This window comes from Scyliorhinus torazame, chromosome 11 (genome assembly GCF_047496885.1).
Source record: "Scyliorhinus torazame isolate Kashiwa2021f chromosome 11, sScyTor2.1, whole genome shotgun sequence".
NCBI classification, from domain to species: Eukaryota; Metazoa; Chordata; class Chondrichthyes; order Carcharhiniformes; family Scyliorhinidae; genus Scyliorhinus; species Scyliorhinus torazame.
Window position 1 is genome coordinate 32,422,675 of NC_092717.1, and position 19,167 is coordinate 32,441,841.

A 19,167-nucleotide genomic window follows, 5' to 3' on the forward strand; every position below is an offset into this window, starting at 1 on the left:
GGAAGGTGCTGCCTAAGGAACCTTGGTGAGTTCCTGAAGTGCATCTTGTAGATGGTACACACAGCCACCACTGTTTGTTGATGGTGGAGGGATTGAATGTTTGGTGGAAGGGATGCCAATCAAGTGGGCTGTTTTGTCCATTTGGTGTTAAGCTACTTGAGTGTTGTTGGAGCTGCATTCATTCAGGCAAGTGGGGAGTATTCCATTACACTCCTGACTTGTGCCTGTAGATGGTGGACAGTCTTTGGGGAGTCAGGAAGTGAGTTACTTGTTGCAAGTTTCCCAGCCTTTGAACTATTCTGGTAGCCGCAGTATTTATATGGCTAGTCCAGTTCAGTTTATGGTTAATGATAACCCCCAGGATGTTGATTGTGGGGGATTCCACCACGGTAATGCTGAAGATGGTTGGGAATAGGACATGTCCCTGAGGAACTGCTGCAGTGATGCCGTGGAGCTGAGATAATTGACCTCCAACCACCACCACCATCTTCATTGTGTCAGGTACAACTCCAACCAGCGGAGAGTTTTCTTCCTGATTTCCATTGACTCCAGTTTAGCGAGGACTCTTTGATGCCATACTCGGTCACCTGCTGCCTTGATGTCGAGAGCAGTCACTCTCACCTCACCCCTAGAGTTCAGCTCTGAATAACGGCTGTAAAGAGGTCAGGAGCTGAGTCACCCTCGCGGAACTCAAACTGAGCATCAGTGAGCAGGTTATTGCTGAGTAAGTTCCACTTGATAGCACTGTTGCTGACCCCTTCCATCACTTTACTGATGACTGAGAGTAGACTGATGGGGTGGTAATTGGCCAAGTTGGATTTGCCTTTTTTCCTTGTGTAAAGGACATACCTGGGCAATTTTCCACATTGCTGAGTTGATGCCAATGTTGTATCTCCACTGGAACAGCTTGGCTAGGGGCAAAAAACGTTCTCGGGCAATGGTAGGATAGCAGAAAGTGTCAATTGGAAAACAGAGATCAGTGCTCAGTGGGAGCAAAGCTGAACAAGAAGGGATAGTGGGCATGTGGGAGAGTGGTGATGTTGCTATGGGACAAGCTAGGGGAACCAAATAACAGAAAACAAAAGGTGGGGAACTCAAGATGGAGGTCAAAGTTCACAGTCTGAAGTTGTTGAACTCGATGTTGATTCCAGAAGGCCTAACCAGAAGGTGAGGTGTTGTTCCTCCAGTTTGCTTTCGGCTTCACGCCAACATTACAGCAGGCCAAGGGCAGGCGTGGGCACGAGAGCAAGACGCGGAGTTGTAATGGCAAGCAACCGAAGGTTCAGGTCATGTTTGTGGATGAAATGAGGGTGGTCCACAAAGCATTTACTCTCCTCAATGTAGAGGAGACTGCATTCGGAGCAGCGAATGCTGACAGGAGTGGGGGGGAAAGGGAGGGCGGGTTGAGGGGAGGATGTGTTTGGTGGTGGCATCATGCTGGAGTTGTCATGGAAGTTGAGCATTTGAATGTGGAGACTGGTGGGGTGAAAAGTGAGGCCAAGAGGGACCCTGTCGTGGTTCTGGAAGGGAAGGGGTGAGGGCAAAGGTGCGAGAGACTGGTCAGACACGGTTGAGTGCCCAGTCAACCACAGGTGGCGAGGGGAGACCTCGGTTGAAGAAAAAGGTAAACTTGTCAGAAGCACTGTTTTCGCAGGTGGCATCATCAAAACAGATGTGGCGGCGGAACTGGGAGAATGGGGTGGAGACCTTCCAGTGATCAGGGTGTGAGGATCTGTAATGGAGGCAGCTGAGGGAGTAGGTTGGTTTGCAATGAACATTGGTGATTGTCTATCATCAGAAATGATGACAAAAGGTCAAGGAAGGGAGGGAAGTGTAGAAGATAGAAGTGTAAGCTCAAATGTTCTGTCTTCCAGGATTTGCCAGGGCGATGTGCAATTTATTTTGCCTTTTGAGTCAGTTTAATAATTTGTAGAACGCTGATTCCTGACTCTTCATTTTGATGCCAGGTTTCCTGGTTGTTCGTTTTTTCTTTGTTGTGTCGTGGTGAAAATACACTCACCAATTAATCGGTTAATTAGAATAATGAATTCATATTCAAACTGAGTTCTACATAATCTGCACTGTCTGTTTGCATTTAATTTTAGGATTCTACAGAGACAACATTATTGTGTGACTAGATTTATAAAAAAAAATGTTTTTCTCTCATTCGACAGTTTCTCACATGGTGGGCCGGGCAGTTAATCGCCTGACCCGCTGCTACATCATGGGGTCAAAGGTCCTGGCTCCAGATTTAAAGGGCACCTGGGCGCACAGTCACTCCATGCAGGCAAGGAGCTTCACTTTACACCTCCAGAGGACGTATGGCCACAATTCATACTTGAGAAGCTGACAGTTCTGAGCGACCACATGGGGCGGCAAAGTCGCACCGTGGTTAGCACTCTTTCAAGTAAAGGACATCCTGGAGGACCATGCAGAAATGTATGTTCCTCCCATTCATAATTAATACGTATGGAGACTGTGGGCGGGATTCTCTGATCCTGAGGCTAACTGTTGACACCGTCAGAAATGCCGTTGTGTTTCTCGATGGTGTCAGCATGGCCTCAGGATCCGCAATTCTGGCCCCTACAGGGGGCCAGCACAGCACTGGAGTGGCCCATGCCGCTCCAGCTGCTGGTCCCAGCGTCAACTGGGCGGCGCGGGGTCCGCGCTTGCGCAGTGGCACCGGCGCCAACGCGCGCATGCGCAGTGGCTTCCTTCTCCCCCCTGGCCCCGACGCAACATGGCGTAGGGCTAAAGGGGCCGGCGCGGAAGAAAGGAGGCCCCCAGCCCGAGAGGCCAGCCCGCCGATCGGTGGGCCTCGATCACGGGCCAGGCCACAACAGAGCCCCCCCTGAGGTCGAAACCGCCCCCCCCACAGGCCGCCACCACCGGACCCTTCCACGACGAGGTCCCGTGGCTAAGAGCGGATTAGAATGGTGCCGGCGGGACTCCGTTTTTTTGTTGCAGCCGCTCGGCCCATTACTGAATCGCCAGGGGGTGGGGGGCCCGTAGAGTGGCCCCCGGCCGTCGAAGCGCCGACCATGCCGGCGCCAATGGCGAGAATCGCAACCCAGCATCGGGTTGGCGTGGCGCGATTCACACCAGTTGCGACGATTCTCCGGCCTGGCCCCAGGCTGAGAGAATCCTGCCCATTACTCTTTAACCCGGGTGTACAAGAAGCTCACACGGACACTGTTCCCCTCGTCTTCACCCCCTAGATACTCGACAGAAAGACAATTGCCTTGGCAGGATAGAAAGTCCAACCCCAGTCGGCCATTACCGTTCACCAGGGAGGATGGAGGTTTGGAGTCACTTCCCTCCGTCTCTCCCTCACTCCCTCCCTTCATCTCTTCCTCTGGATATAGCTGATGTCAAATGGCACAGAATGAACAGTAGCTCCGCACCTTGCAGGGATCTCGATGTTTTGAGACCCATGAGTACGGAACAAACCTGATGCAATGCTGGCTTCAACACAGACTGGGGAGAACACAACCACGTATCTTTGATCCAGTTGCCTCAATTATTCGACTGTCCCTTTCGTCGGCCACTGTGCTGATCTTCTCCGCCTGAGAGACCCTCCTCCCACCTGGAGAATCTCATTGATTGAGTAACATGGGCAAGGTCAGTTTGGAAGAATGGTGCACATCCTCTTCCAGACTCGTATCACCACCTCCTAGTCTACCCGTCACCCACCAACCTCTGCCCTCCCCTCATTATCCTAGACACAGTCAATATCGCCATTTCTCCCTCTGTCACCCTTGAACCCCCCCCCCCCTTCCCTAGACCCTGTCATGATCCACCTGCACAGGCCTTCCCATCCCTCAGAGCTGTCACCTTTTGCTATTCCCATGCCACCCTAACCCTGCCCCTTCCCACAATCTCAACGATCTTTTAAAACAGAGGTGAGGATGAATTTCTTCAGCCAGAGGGTGGTGATTAAAGGGGACAGTCACAGTCAGACGGGAGAGTGGGATGTGGCAGGTCCAGGTTGAGAGTCTAGTAGGTGAAGGTCTTATCGTGTGGGCCATGGAAAGGGACAGGGCAGCTGACTTGGACCACTGAGGCCTGTAAAGTGTTTTAAGGGATCAGGAAGTAATCGTAGTGGCCTGGATTTTGGTTAATGTAACGGAGCCTGTAACAAGTACATGAAGAGGCCAAATGGTGTTCCACACGCTGAGCACCTCTTATGAAATGGGTGCTGCAGGGCACTCTTCCTCCTGCTAGAACAAAAACAGAAAACACTGGACAATCTCAGCAGGTCTGACAGAACTGTGGAGCGAGAAGGGAGCTCAAGCTTAGAGTCTGGATGACTCTTCCACCTGCTGTGTCGGGCTAATGCCGTTTTCGGTTCCGATGTTTTGGAACAGTTCAACTTGTAGCCAGCTTCTGACTTTGTGCCTCCCCAAGCCTGTTTTCAAATCACAAGAATATTCTCCTGTCAACTGTCTGTTATGAAGTTGCAGTTGCTGGATGTCATGCCTTGTGCCTCCCATAGCAATCTTGTTTCTCCATGTACCAGGGGCTCCAGATATTTATTTAAATAATGCGGCACATTGTGACAGGGAAAGGACAGATCAGAAATAAGAGCAGTGACCTTTACAGGTTTAGGGTCATTTCACAAACCTAATCACCTTCACATGATCCCATGGCCCCACAGCTGCTGCCGAAGCTCTCCAGCATTGCACCAGTGTCTGTCTGAATCTTCCGAGGAGTGGCAGTTACCTCGGAGGGGTAGGGTAGGTGAGGTAAGTGGGTAATGGTGTAGGGTGGCCAAAGCATGGAGTGGCAGGGTGCTGAGTAGGTGAGGCAGTGGATGGGTGAGGTGGCAGGGTGACAGCTAGGTAGGGTGGCAGCTGTGTAGGGTAGCAGATTATAGGGCGGCAGTTGGGAAGGGTAGTAGGTAGGGTGGCAGGTGGGCAGAGTAGATGCTGGTTGTGGTGATAGTGGCAGGCGGTTGGAGTGGTAGGGGAATAGGATACAGGGTTGACAGGTGGGTGAGGTGGTTGGTGATGAGTGGATAGGGTGACAGGGTGGTGGGTATGTAAGGTGGCAGATGGGCAGGGCGATAGGTGGATGAGGTGGGAGGGTGGATGAATTCCGTGGGGGCTTGGAGTGACTGGGAGGGAAGGAATTGTTATATCGTGGAGCTAGTCAGGTCTTTTGGAGGGAGACAGGGAAAGTCTGGTGGTCGGATCAGGTCTGGAGCTGTCAGTTGGTGGGAGCCAGTCAGGTTGTTTCAGGGGGGTACTGGGTGGTGGAATCAGGTGAGGTCAGGTCGGGTTAGGGGGATTTCGGGTACGGGGTCATATTGGGGGTGAGCCAGGTGATGGGTCCCGGTAAGGGATAATCAGGCAGCCAGGGATGGGGCAGTGTTGGGGTGAGTTCTGGACGAGTCGGATGGATGAGGACTAGTCAGGTCCGGTTGGGAGTGATGTCAGGTTGTCAGGGAGTGGGAGGGCTGGGTGGTTTGTGGGGGGGGTGGGGGTGGGGATCAATTTAGTTAGAGTTGGTGGGGGGGGGGGGAATCAAGGGGTCAGTGTAGTGATTGTGGTGGGGGGGGGCGGGTCAGTTGTATAGTTGGCTAGGAGTTAGTTTTTTCTCACATTACATAGAAGCATAGAATCCCTCCAGTGCATAAGGGGGCCATTTGACCCATCGAATCTACACCGACCCTATGAAAGAACACCCTACTCAAGCCCACTCCTCCACCCTATCCCCATAATGAAGTAACCCCACCTAACCTTTCAGACATAAAGGGCAACAGTGCATGGACATTCCACCTAACCTGTACATCCTTGGACTGTGGGAGGAAACCGGAGCACCCGGAGGAAACCCAAGCAGACACGGGGAGAAAGTGCAACCTCCTCACAGTCACCCAATGCCGGAATTGAACGCAAGTCCCTGGCGCTATGAGGCAGCAGTGCCAACCACCGTGCCACAGTGCCGCTCCTTTTTGGGTAACTATTCAGGGACGTAAGCCAAAACTATCCGAAGTGTCCAACTATTAATTCGGATTTGGAGGCTTTTACAGATGATCCCAAGGAGCAGGGAAGTTGCTCATCGGAATTTCAAACTTCCCAGGCCATTCCAGGGAAGTCAGTGGTTGGGACTTTCACAGGGTCCCGTAGCACATCTTTTGGGGTACTGACCATCTGGAGACCTCAATATCTGGACACATTGTTTCCTCATAGGTTTTGATCCATTAAGATTGGCAGAAATTTTGGTCTTGTACTCTGAGTTTAGAAGAATGAGAGGAGATCTCACAGAAACATATAAAATCCTGATGGGATTGGACAGGTGAGATGCGGGAAGAATGTTCCCGATGTTGGGGAGGTTCAGAACTAGGGGTTCTAACCAAAATTGATATAAACTGGTTTAACAGAACTACCATTACCGAGAGACGCTTTGAGGCAAATGTTTGTGTTAATTATTTTAAAGGTTGCTCAACATTGTTGGTAACATTAGAGATAAATTTCCACAGTCGTCCTCCCAATAACCGGGCACTATTTTGGTGGGACTTTGGGAGAAAGCTCGGAGGCATCTACCATTAGTTTCACTGAGAAATCCCAGAGTTTGGTTTCAGTCTTTGAGGAGTTGAGTCAAATACTGTAGACCCTGACTGTCACTTACGATACCCCGTTGAAAAAATACATTCAGCAGATACCAAGAGTTCCCACTAACATCCCTTTTTTTTGACAGTTTGGGTATTTTTAGTATTTTGGCTTCAAGACTAACTGCTGATAGCATCATCAGGAGTGCCACTTTGACATACTGAGACAGCGTGAGGCAATTGAATTATAGCTTCAGTTGAGGTACAGTCAGTCATTCACTCCGACCGCTTGAGTTTCAGATGTGTGTTCGTTAATTCATCTCTCGAGCAGTGTCAGCCTGAGTAACACCAAATCATCACCCCAACAATGTCGCCAAAGTCCATCGAAATAAAGGGGAAGACAGAAATAAGAAAAATGATGACATAGAAAATAGTTGCAGGAGTAGGGCAGCACCGTAGCACAAGTGGATAGCACTGTGGCTTCACAGCACCAGGGTCCCAGGTTCGATTCCCTGTTGGGTCACCGTCTGTGCGGAGTCTGCACGTTCTCCCTGTGTCTGCGTGGGTTTCCTCCGGGTGCTCCGGTTTCCTCCCACAGTCCAAAGATGTGCAGGTTAGGTGGACTGGCCATGATAAATTGCCCTTAGTGACCAAAAAGATTAGGCGGGGTTATTGGGTTACGGGGATAGGGTGGAACTGATGGCTTAGGAGGGTCGGTGCAGACTCGATGGGCCGAATGGCCTCTTTCTGCACTGTATATTCTATGTTCTACGTAGGTCATTTGGCCCTTCGAACCTGCACCACCATTCAATATGGTCATGGCTGATCATGCAAATTCAGTATCCCACCACCGCTTTCTCTCCATATCCCTTGATCTCTTTAGCCACAAGGGCCAAGTCTACCTCCTCCTTGTTTACATCTAACGAACTAACAGCTTTCTGTGGGAGAGAACTCCACAGGTTCTCAACTCTCTGAGAGAAAAAGTTCTTCCTCATCTCAGTCCTGAATGGTTTACCCCTTATTCTTAGGCTGTGACCCCCAGTTCTGAACCTCCCCAACATCGGGAACATTCTTCCCGCATCTAGCCTGTCCAATCCCATCAGGAACTTATATATTTCTATGAGGTCTCCTCTCATTCTTCTAAACTCTAGTGAGTACAAACCCAGTGGATCCAGTCTTTCTTCATATGTCAATCCTGCCAGCTCGGGAATTAGTCTGGTGAACCTTCGCTGGACTCCCTCAATAGCAAGAATGCCCTTCCTCAATGTAGGAGACCCAAACTGCACACAGTACTCAAGATGTTGCCTCACTACGGCCCTGTATAACAGCAAGATATCTAGTCCTATATTCAAATCCACTCGCTATGAAGGCCAGCATACCATTAGCTTTCCTTACCGCCTGCTGTACCTGCGTGCCAACCTTCAGCGACTGTTCCACCATGCCACCCAGGCCTTGTTGCACTTCCCCTTAACTGCCTCCATTCAGATAATCTGCTTTCTTGTTTTTTGCCACCAAAGTGGATAACCTCACAGTTACACACATTATCTTGCATTTGCCAAGTATTTGCCCACTCAACCAGCCTGTCCAAGTCACCCTGCAGCCTCTTTGCATCCTCCTCGCATCCTCCTCACAGCACATACTGCCACCCAGCTTAGTGTCATCTGCAGATTTTGAGATATTGCATGCAATTCCTTCATCCAAATCATTAATGTATACTGTGAACAGCTGGGGTCCCACACTGAACCCTGTGGTACCCCACTAGTCACTGCCTGCCACTCTGAAAAGGACCCATTTATTCCCACTCTCTGCTTCCTGTCTGCCAACCAGTTCTCTATCCACGTCAATACATTACCCCCAATATCATGAACTTTAATTTTTGCTCGCTAATCTCTTGTGTGGGACCTTGTCAAAAGCCTTTTGAAATTCCAGATACACAATACACTGGTTCACCCTTGTCCACTCTACTGGTGACATCCTCAAAAAATTCCAGAAGGTTTGTCAAGCATGATTTCCCTTTAGTGAATCAATGATGACTTGGATCGATCCTGTCCCCACTTTCCAAATACTCAATTATTTCATCCTTAATAATTGACTCCAGCATTTTCCCCACCACCAATGCCAGGCTAACCGGTCTATAATTCCCCATTTGCTCTCTCCCATTTTTAAAAAGTGGGGTTACTTTAGCTACCCTCCAATCCATTGGAACTCTTCCAGAGTCTATGGAATGCTGGGAAATGATAACCGATGCGTCCACTATATCTCGGGCCACTTCCTTAAGTACTCTGGGATGCAGATCATCAGTACCTGAGGATTTATCGGCTTTTATTCCTATCAATTTTCCCAATACAATTTCCTGACTAATAAGGATTTCCTTCTGTTCTTCCTTCATGCTAGACCCTCTGTCCCCTGGTATTTCCGGAAGGTTATTTGTGTCCTCCTGAATGAAGACCGGTCTGAAGTATTGTTCAACTGGTCAGCCATCTCTTTGTTGCCCATTACGAATTCACCTGATTCTAACTGTAAGGGACCTACATTTGTCTTCATTAGTCTTTTTGTCTTCACACATCTATAGAAGCTTTTGCAGTCAGTTTTTATGTTTTCTGCAACTTACTCTCGTAGGTGGGGGAGGTAATGGACCCCATGTTCGATTGGTTACGTGGAACCCAGTGAACCGAGTGAGAGTTTTCCCTCATTTTAAGAGTTTGAGTGCCGATGTGGTGCTTTTGCGGGTGAAGGATCAGATTGGGTCCATAAGGGTTGGGTGAGACAGGTGTTCCACTAGGGCTTTGATTGCAGAGCCTGCTCGGTGGTGATACTAATTAATAAAAGAGTTCAGTTTCAGATGGGGATGTGGTAGCGGACCAAAGTGGTTACAGTTATGGGGACGTTGGATAGCAAGTCGGTGGTTTTAGCGAGCGTGTACACTCCAAGCTGGGACAATGTAGCGTTCATGAAGAGGATGCTGGCTGCCATACCAAACGCAATTCCGGGCAGCACGGTAGCATAGTGGTTGGCACAATTGCTTTACAGCTCCAGGGTCCCAGGTTCGATTCCCGGCTTGGGTCACTGTCTGTGCGGAGTCTGCACGTTCTCCCCGTGTGTGCGTGGGTTTCCTCCGGCTGCTCCGGTTTCCTCCCACAGTCCAATGATGTGCAGGTTAGGTGGATTGGCTATGCTAAATTGCCCTTGGTGTCCAAAATTTCCCTTAGTGTTGGGTGCGGTTACTGGGTTATGGAGATAGGGTGGAAGTGTGGGCTTGGGTAGGGTGCTCTTTCCAAGAGCCGGTGCAGACTCAATGGGTCGAATGGCCTCCTTCTGCGCTGTAAATTCTATGAAATTCTATTTTCCCCTTCCGAATTAAACCCTTTGTGCTCCACTGCTGAATTTAAAATTTCTCCAAGTCCTCAGGCTTTCTGCTTTTTCTGGCCAATTTATATGCATCCTTTTTGGCTTCAACACTATCCCTGATCTCCCTTGTTAGCCATGGTGGAGCCTCCTTCATTGTCTTACCCTTGCGCCAGACAGGGATGTACAATTGTTGAAGTTCATCCATGTGATCTTTAAATGTCTGCCATTGCCTGTCCACCGTCAACCCCTTAAAAATTGTTTGCCACCTTATCCTAGCCAATACACATCTCATACCATCAAAGTTAGCTTTCTTTACAGGACCCTAGTCTCAGATTTAACTGTGTCACCTTCCATCTTTATGAAGAATTCTACCATATTATGGTCACTCTTCCCTAATGGACCTCACACCACAACGTTGCTAATTAATCCTCTCTCATTGCACAATACCCAGTCTAGGATGGCTTGATCTCTCGTTGGTTCCTCGACATATTGGTCGAGAAAGCATTTCCTGCCCTTCCGTCCTGAAGGCAGCGACTCACTTTAAGGTGCGACTCCACATTCTCGGCAGCCCCTTCGTACTTCACCAGCAATCATCTGACCATTCGTGCACTGTGGGTGAGGGGGGGGGGGGGGGGGGGGGGAGGGTCACAGTAAATACTGATCTCGTACTCGATCAATATCTTTGCATTACTGCAGTCCCCGACAGTGATAACTGAGTGAGAGTCAGAAGGAGGAATCAAGACTGTTTTCTAAACACGCGAACAACCCATAACCTGCTACCCAAGGCCCTGTTATTGTCTTGACCCAAAAGTGGTGAACAGTCGAGAGCGGACTGACCGTTTCTCATTTTTTGTCGGTCAGTTTGTTCAGCATTCCAGAGTAACCCGATCTCGAGGCTCGTGGCCATTCTTTTGTTTTCACATCAAAACATTCCATAAGGAAGGAGATATTAGGGCAGGTGACCAAAAGGTTAGTCAAAAGAGGGAATGTTCGGCAGCACGGTGACGCAGTGGTTAGCACTGCTGCTTGATGGAGCCGAGGACCCAGATTCAATCCCGGCCCCGGGTCACTGTCCCCGTGGAGTTTGCACATTCTCCCTGTGTCGGCGTGGGTCTTACCCCCACAACCCAAAGATGTGCAGGGTAGGCGGACTGGCCACGCTAAATTGCCCGTTCATGAAAAAGAAAGAATTGGGTACTCTATAAGTTTTTTTAAAAAGGAAATGTTTTCGAGGACAAAGAGGTGGATATTCAGAGTAGTTTATGGGGGGAATTGTAGAGCTTAACACCTCAGCAGATGCTTTCAAAGATTGCAAAGCAATGCAGGGCAGCAAGCATTGGGGTGATAAATGAATGGGACCTGGTACAAGTTTAGTTAGGGGCATCAGAGCTTTGGATGAGATAAAGTTTCCGGAGGTACAAGGGAGCAGGCTGGCAAGAGCTGTGCCTAGTAATTCATTCTCTTCAAAGTGCTAGTGTGTTGAAGTGGTTTCAGAGGATTGTAATTCCCATTGATCCTTCCTGCGTTTTAATCAAAAGGAGAAATGGGGCGAAGGCTCAAGTGATTGAAATTCTGAGATTATAAGATTATATGTTACTTATAATATATACAAGAAATAAAAATGTAGACTTGCATTCATACATAACCCTTCACAAGCGCAGGAGGTCACAAAGCACTTGACAACCCATGAGGTACTTTTGAAGCATAGTCATTGTCGTATTGTAGGAAACGTGGCAACCAATTTGTGTACAGTAAGGTTTCACAAACAGCAGTGTTTGACCGGATAATCTTTTTTTAGCCAGGACACCAGAGAGTTCACCCATCCACTTCTTTGAATTATGCCATGACACCTCTTAACAGCTACTGAGAAGGTGAATGGGTCTCCTTTAACGTCTCACCAAATGATGGGACTTCCGACAGTGCAGCACTCTCACAGTAGTTGTGCTAAAGTGTCAGCCTGAATGATGTTCCCAAGTCTCTGGAGCTGGACTTGAACCCACTCCTGCTGGCTCAGAGGCAAGAGTCTTCTACCATTATAAGGCTGACGGTATAATTATTTCATGCCGGTATAACAAATGTGGCATTATTTCTTTAGCCGAACCATGTGAGAAATGCTTTTATCAACATTTTTTTTGGTGTTGACCCATAGAACAATGTGCCTGAGGGAACGGAAGGCCCTTTTTTTTCATTCCGGCCTACATGGAGGTGATGGAAGCCATCTCTCTGTGCTGGCTATAAGAATCCAATGTGAAAATGCATTTCTTTGTGCTCATTGTCCTAACAACAGCAAACTGTCCACAGTATGGTACATCATAGCATCAACCTCACACAGAGGCAATGAGGATAACTAGAATGGGAAACAGAATCCTACCATTTAATTCTGTAACGTTTGGGCCTTAAAGTGTATCATTAGAATAGGGTGAAAAGGAAAGTTGTACTCTGCACCAGACCTTGCTGTACATGATCTGGGAACACTTGATGCTGCTACTGCATGCCTCCAAAATTAAAATATCCCAATCTCCGCAGCTAACGCCCCTTACCTTGATGAACACGAGGAAAAACCACAACAGGGAAAAAAACAATGATATATTTCCTTGTGAAAGATCAAATGAAATATTGTGCCATATTTATAATGAATCTGACTCTTGCTTCCCAGGTAACTGAGCTGCACAGTATCAGGAACATAAGCAGGTTGCCCCGCGAGACAAAGAAACATGCTGTGGCAATTATCTTTCATGATGAAACATCAAAGACATTTGCCTGTGAGTCAGGTAAGCAATTACATGTGCATCTACAGTTTGAGGAAGTTCAGGCCAGTTTGGAAATGTAAACCTGTCCATATTAGCATGCAATTTTTTAAATAAAAAGACTGAAAGAAACTGAAAATATTTTATCCCGTGTGATCATCTGAGGTAGATATTCATAGTAAGGATGAGTTGGGTTTGGATTTGGCAGCCATGGTGCTCGTTTTGCATTAAGCAACAATTTGTATTACTCTCCTTAAAGAGTAAAGTCTTAATCTCTGACACTGTGTGAATTATGCCTTTGGGGTGTAATTAATGCATTTTAATAATGTAGTTTGTTGTGTGGGCTGTGTCTTTTGCAGAGTATTGCTAGTGGCACCAGCTGCCTCACAATTGGCACCAGCATGGAGTGATGGCTAAAAATGTAATGACTTTTATTTTGTGTGATGGGTTTGAACGGAGAGGAGATGTGTTGTTACAGTGTTGTGTAAAGGAAAGGGAAGCCACAGTGATAATTATGGGAGCACATGTTGTATCACATTTGCTGATTAAGTTATTTCACTCTACTAACTAATCGATGTACCTTTTTGTAAATAATCATTCTCAACTGTAAGACAGATTTAACAACAGGGAAGTGGTGATTCACTGTTTGCACAGATAACGGACAGCATCAGGGTTCCCATTAAATGCAGCCTTTGGTGAGCTTCATTCTAAATATTCAATGAGATACCTGGCCTACCTGCCTTGCCCCCAATTTTTAAAAAAAAATGCATTTCATGAAGAATCCTGTGAAAAATGTTCTGTTTTTTTTCTTGGGCCAGTCGCCTTTTTCTCTCAGTTGTTGATTCATCTTAATTGTTTCCTCAACAACCTCGCCTTTTGCCCCTTTCTAATATCAGTTTCTCACATATTCCATCGATCCATTTGTCTTTTTGCTAAAATGGTCAGAAGGGTTCTTTTTCAAATCTGGTTGGAAAAAGGGGACACACTCGCTGGATTGTCTGGTTTTTGGACATGTGATTGTGAGAGTATAATTTTATTAGTAGCAATGATAAGATAGTAGCAAAGTGTGTTGTAGCTGCGATCATCATCCTTTAAGATTTCTTAAAGTGCTACTGAACCACTTAACAAATGTTAAATTATACAGAGTGTGCGATTGTTGAAACAATATGCCTATTTAATAGTTTGGAAATACTCATTTCTGACAAGACCACAGATGCTGGTGAGTATGGTGAGAGGGCAACACATGCATATGTTTGGTGAGGTAAAATGATGGTTTATTGTACAAAGACATGGAACTGCAAATACATCATAAGGTTCAGGAATTTTGAAAAATAGACAAAGGACTGCAGTCTGTGTGCAATTTTGGTATCCTGAAATGGATTTCCAACACCAAGATTCTTCCTCTCTGATAATATTGTTCATCTCTTCCTCTGCTGGAGCTCATCTACTGCTTAAACAGTCATCCCTGCTCTTGTTCCCTCCAGATTCACCTATTGCAGTGTTCTCCTGGTCAACCCCTCTTTTTTCACTATTCATTAACGGGAGCTCATCAAACGCTCGGTGATGCACAGCTTGACTTGCACCAAGCCTTGTTCATCCATCACCTCTTGTGTTTGCTGACCGCCTGCTCTTGTTCTTTACTCATCATCTGATCAAACATGGTTTCTAACAACTGAACCTCACCCTCCCTATTGACACTCCTCAAGTTCTCTTCCTCCTGTCTCAACCTGTGGCTTTGTGATTGGGTTACCACGCAATCAGGAAACACTCTCTGGTATACTTCCTGCAACATCTCAGCTGTTTGTCTTTCCATTGGCATTTCAACCACAGTAGGTTGTACTCCGACCTGTGATCCAGCTACACCATTACCTCGGATAAATCGTACCCCTAAAAATGGTATTTTTTCTATTTTCCCACTACCGATTCAGCACTTTTCACCGGATTCTCTACCCTTACCTTACATCATGGCACACTAGTGCTCTCACCACTAATCCCACATATTACTGACTTTTCTGACACTGTTTCTTCCAAAACACACGTCTCCTTATCTCTCACCATTAAAAATTGACTTGCCCCTGTATCCCGTAAGATCTTAATCTTCTTATCTACTCCACCTTGTTCATGTGAGTAAATTTCACCCTCACAAATAAAATCCTGAAAAGGTTCTGGTACTTACTTATCCACCAAACTCTGAACAGTTTGAGCACTCTGTTACACCTCTTCCACTGGGACAATAGTTTATCCTGCCACTTTAATAAACCCCACTGGCTTATCCTGTTTTACCGAGTCTGTCTTCCCAGTACTTTTCTTAAGCCACCAACACTGCAACTTCACATGTCCAACGTGATTACAATGGAAACACTTATGTTTCCTTATCTCTCTACCACTATCATTAGTTTCCTTTTTACTCTGAGGAATGCTCTCCTTAACATAATCAACTACACCTCCTCTGCATTGACCCCACGTGACCATCTCATGTCCCCAGTTTATGTCCTTCGCAGGTTGAAATTGATGTCGAACACCAAACTTCGCTTTATGAACCAATTAAAAATCATCATCCATTTCTGCAGCCTGTCTAACCGTTTCAACTCTTTGCTCTCCTACATGAGTTCTCACTACTGCAGGAAGTGAATTTATAAATTCCTACAAAGTAATTATCTCCCGAAGAGCCTCTTACGCTTGGTATATTTTTAATGTTCTTATCCACCTATCAAAATTAGCTTGTTTAATTCTTTTTCTTTCTTTTCTTTTTGTTCGTTTTTTTTAAATATAAATTTAGTGTACCCAATTCATTCTTTCCAATTAAGGGGCAATTTTGCATGGCCAATCCACCTAGCCTGCACATCTTTGGGTTGTGGGGGCGAATCCCACGCAAACACAGGGAGAGCTTGTTTAATTCTTTTGAATTCTATATAGGTCTGACCTGCTTCTTAATTTCTAAAAGTCGTAGGCTTCTGACACTAATTCACAGGTACTTAATATGGCTTTCCTCACCTCATCACAATCCCTAGATCCCTTCTCTGATAGTGATGCAACACTTCACTAGCTCTACCTACCAACTTTGTTTGAACCAGCACCACCCACATGGTCTTTGGCCAATTTAATTGTTTAGTTACTTTCTCAAAGAACATAAAGTACGCTTCCACATCTTTCTCATCAAATCTTGGCAAGGCTTGCATATATTTAAACATAACCCTACTAAACTTTTGACTAGGGAGCATTTCTTCTTCCTCTAGACCTTCCTCAGCCCCCGCCTTTGTCTCCAACACTTTGTCATTGTTCTCCTTGCAGTGCCACTTTCCGAAATTCAAATTCTCTCTCATTTTCCCTTGCTTCTGCCATTGCCAATCTCTCTCTTTTTCTTTCCTTTGCTTCTGTCATTGCCAATCTCTCTCTCTCTTCCTTTGCTAATCTTTCCCTTTCCACCTCAATCGTATTGCTTTCCACCTCCAACTTCATTTCTACTTGCATTACAGCAAAGAATTCCCGCTGGTCGTGGTGTTCTTTCCGACCCTGTCCGAAAGCCTGGCTCTGTGGCAGTTTTTTCATGGCCTCTCACAATCATTCTCCAAATCTTTCTGCCCCCCTCCGTTTCGAACAGGATTCTTGGGTGGGATTCTCTCAAAATGGGGCTGGGGCTATGTCCCCACGTCGGCGTGAAAACCGCCGCCAACGACTCCGGCATCAACGGCCCCCGAAAGTGAGGAATTCTCACCTTTCTAGTGGGCTAGGTTGCCGCCGGAGTCGTCCCCGCAGCTCCAGCCGCCTGGGAACAACCCGCGGGCGTCCGCACATGCGCGTAACGGCCGGCATATTTCCGCGCATGCGTTGGGTTTCCCTTCTCTGCGTTGGCCCCTGGGCAATATGGCGAGCCCTACAGGGGCCTGGCATGGTGTAAAGTAGGCCCCCACAGAACCAGCCCACCCGCCGATCAGTAGACGCCGATCGCAGGCCAGGCCACCGTGGGGGCCCCCCCTGGGGTTGGATCCCTCCGCCCCACCCCTCCAGGATGGCCCCCGCACACTCACATTCGAGGTCCCGCAGTGTGGGAGGTGAATAATCCACGCCGGCGAACTCGTCGGCCACTCGGTCCATCGGGGCCTGGAGAATCGCCAGGGGGGCCGCTGTAAACGGCCCCCGGCTGGCGTGGCAGCGATCCTGCCGGCGCCCGAAAAATGGCGCCGGAGAATGGGGAATCCAGCGGCGGGGCGCGATTCCCGCGCCCGACAGGAATTCTCCGACCCGGAGTCGGGTCGGAGAATCCCAGCCCTTTTATCTCTCTGAGCTTCGCACAGCCCCTCAAAGATGGTTCTGTCCAGACGTGTCCAGGCTTGAACTCATCATCGCTATTTGGACTTTTGATTACCAACTTCCGTTGATACAAAAGAACAGGGCCATGCTATGAATATGCAACTAACCTCCAATTTACGGACAAAGGAGGCCACCAGATTCTGCAATGGGCTAATGGCTGGTCAGACCAGAGTGTCCTGGAGGATGATGGATCTTGAATGAATCACCCCAGCTGAACAGGGGTATCCTGTTTATTGCCATTAATGAGTTTGAGTATGAAATGGACAATGTGTTGAGGCCAGGTGTGGGCATATACCTCTGGCTCAGTGACAGCAGTTTTATCTTCAGGCTGTTGACCCCTAAGTACATCTTCGATCCAATTTCCTAACATCTCCCAGATGTCACATTGTGCCACATATTCTCCTTCACTCCACTACTCACTGTTCTTCACTCTGCCACTCACTCTCCTTCACTCCGCCACGCACTGTTCTTCACTCTGCCACTCACTATTCTTCACTCTGCCACTCACTCTCCTTCACTCCACTACTCACTGTTCTTCACTCTGCCACTCACTCTCCTTCACTCCGCCACTCATTGTTCTTCACTCTGCCACACACTCTCCTTCACTCCGCCACTCACTGTTCTTCACTCCGCCACTCACTCTCCTTCCCTCCGCCACTCACTCTCCTTCCCTCCGCCACTCACTCTCCTTCACTCCGCCACTCACTCTCCTTCACTCTGCCACTCACTTTCCTTCACTCTGCCACCCACTCTCTCCTTCACTCTGCCACTCACTCTCCTTCACTCTGCCACTCACTCTCCTTCACTTCACTCCACTACTCACTGTTCTTCACTCTGCCACTCACTCTCCTTCACTCTGCCACTCACTGTTCTCCAGTCTACTACTCCACTCGTTCTTCACTCGACCGCTCGTTCTTCGCTCGACCGTTCATTGGTCTTTGTTCCACCGCTCGCTGTTCTTCACTCCGTCGCTCGCTGTTCTTTGCTCTGTTGCTCGCTGTTCTTCATTCCGTCGCTTGTTGTTCTTTGCTCCTCCAGTCCTTCACTCCACTACTCACTCTCCATTACCCTGCCACTCGCCATCATTCGCTCCGCTGCTCACTCTCCTTCACTCCACCCCTGTTCTTCTTCACTCCATCATCACTTGCTCTCTGAACTCACCTTTGCCTGGGGCAAATACTCATATTTCCATTATTTCCAGCTCATCCAATCAGAGACCCAACTTCTCAGTGCGTTGACTGCTGATAGGCTAACTGGTGCGACTATCAGTCGCCATCGCAGAGTGAAAACCATCTTTGATTGGGCAAGCTGGACAAACCGTTTGTTTCAAATTTCCAATAGCCAGATCTACCACAGAATCCCTGGACATCTTCTTTGGAACCCCGGGGTTCTGCGGAACCCAGTTTGGGAAACCCATGTCCTAATGCAAAAATAAATACAGAGCTGAAGCTTGTCAGGGGGAACAAAATGCATCTTAAGGCAAGGAAAGCTGGATTTATTTGAAGGAATCACTGAAGAATGTTTTTCCTTCCAGTGCTTTATCTTTCCCAGGCATGCAATCAATCACTTTCCGGATGCTCTCTTTGATGATGCAACCGTCTGCACCACACAAGAATCCCTTTCTATAATCCATCCTCAGATATCTTGTAGCTTTCAGAAGGTACCTTTAGTAAGTAGCCTTTGTTACTGTCACTCTAAAAGTGAGGTTTTATTATCTAATTGACAACACTGAGAAAAGACACAAACCACACATGGTGGGGTAAATCTTGCCTCTGTGCGGCAGTGTAAAATGAGTCATAGCAAGACCAAGTCCGTTGCTACTTTTCATCTCTCCTGATTTTTATTTCAATTAAATCACTCGTGTATTTGGCATGTGAGAGTACCTTTAAGAAATGGGTGTTTAAGAAATGTACCTTTATGAAATGGGTGTTTATCAGTGATGTCAGAGAGTGGGTGGAGCTGGGCTGTCTGTCAGCTTTGTACTTTCGTTTTAGGCTGTTTGCTGCAGGGTGTGGTTTAGTTTCGTTTTCAGAGCAGGACAGCTGTAGTCACAGCCAGGAGGTGTATGAGTCTCTCTCTCTGTAATCTAAAGACTGTAAATCGATCCTTTGGTGATTTAAAACTAATAACTGCTCTCAGTCGTGACTTTAACCTGATGTGCTTCTGTTTAAAGGGTTTTTTACAGTCTTATGGATGTTAAAAGGACAGCTT

General features: G+C 47.5%; 1 protein-coding gene across 1 annotated transcript in view; it reads left to right on the forward strand.

Moving 5' to 3' along the window:
• dok6 (docking protein 6) overlaps positions 1-19,167 on the forward strand; it is a 459,001-nt gene that overhangs the window by 259,946 nt on the left and 179,888 nt on the right. Inside the window, exon 3 of the mRNA XM_072467128.1 lies at positions 12,555-12,669. Coding sequence (XP_072323229.1) covers positions 12,555-12,669 — 115 coding nt within the window. The remainder of the gene's footprint in view (positions 1-12,554; positions 12,670-19,167) is intronic.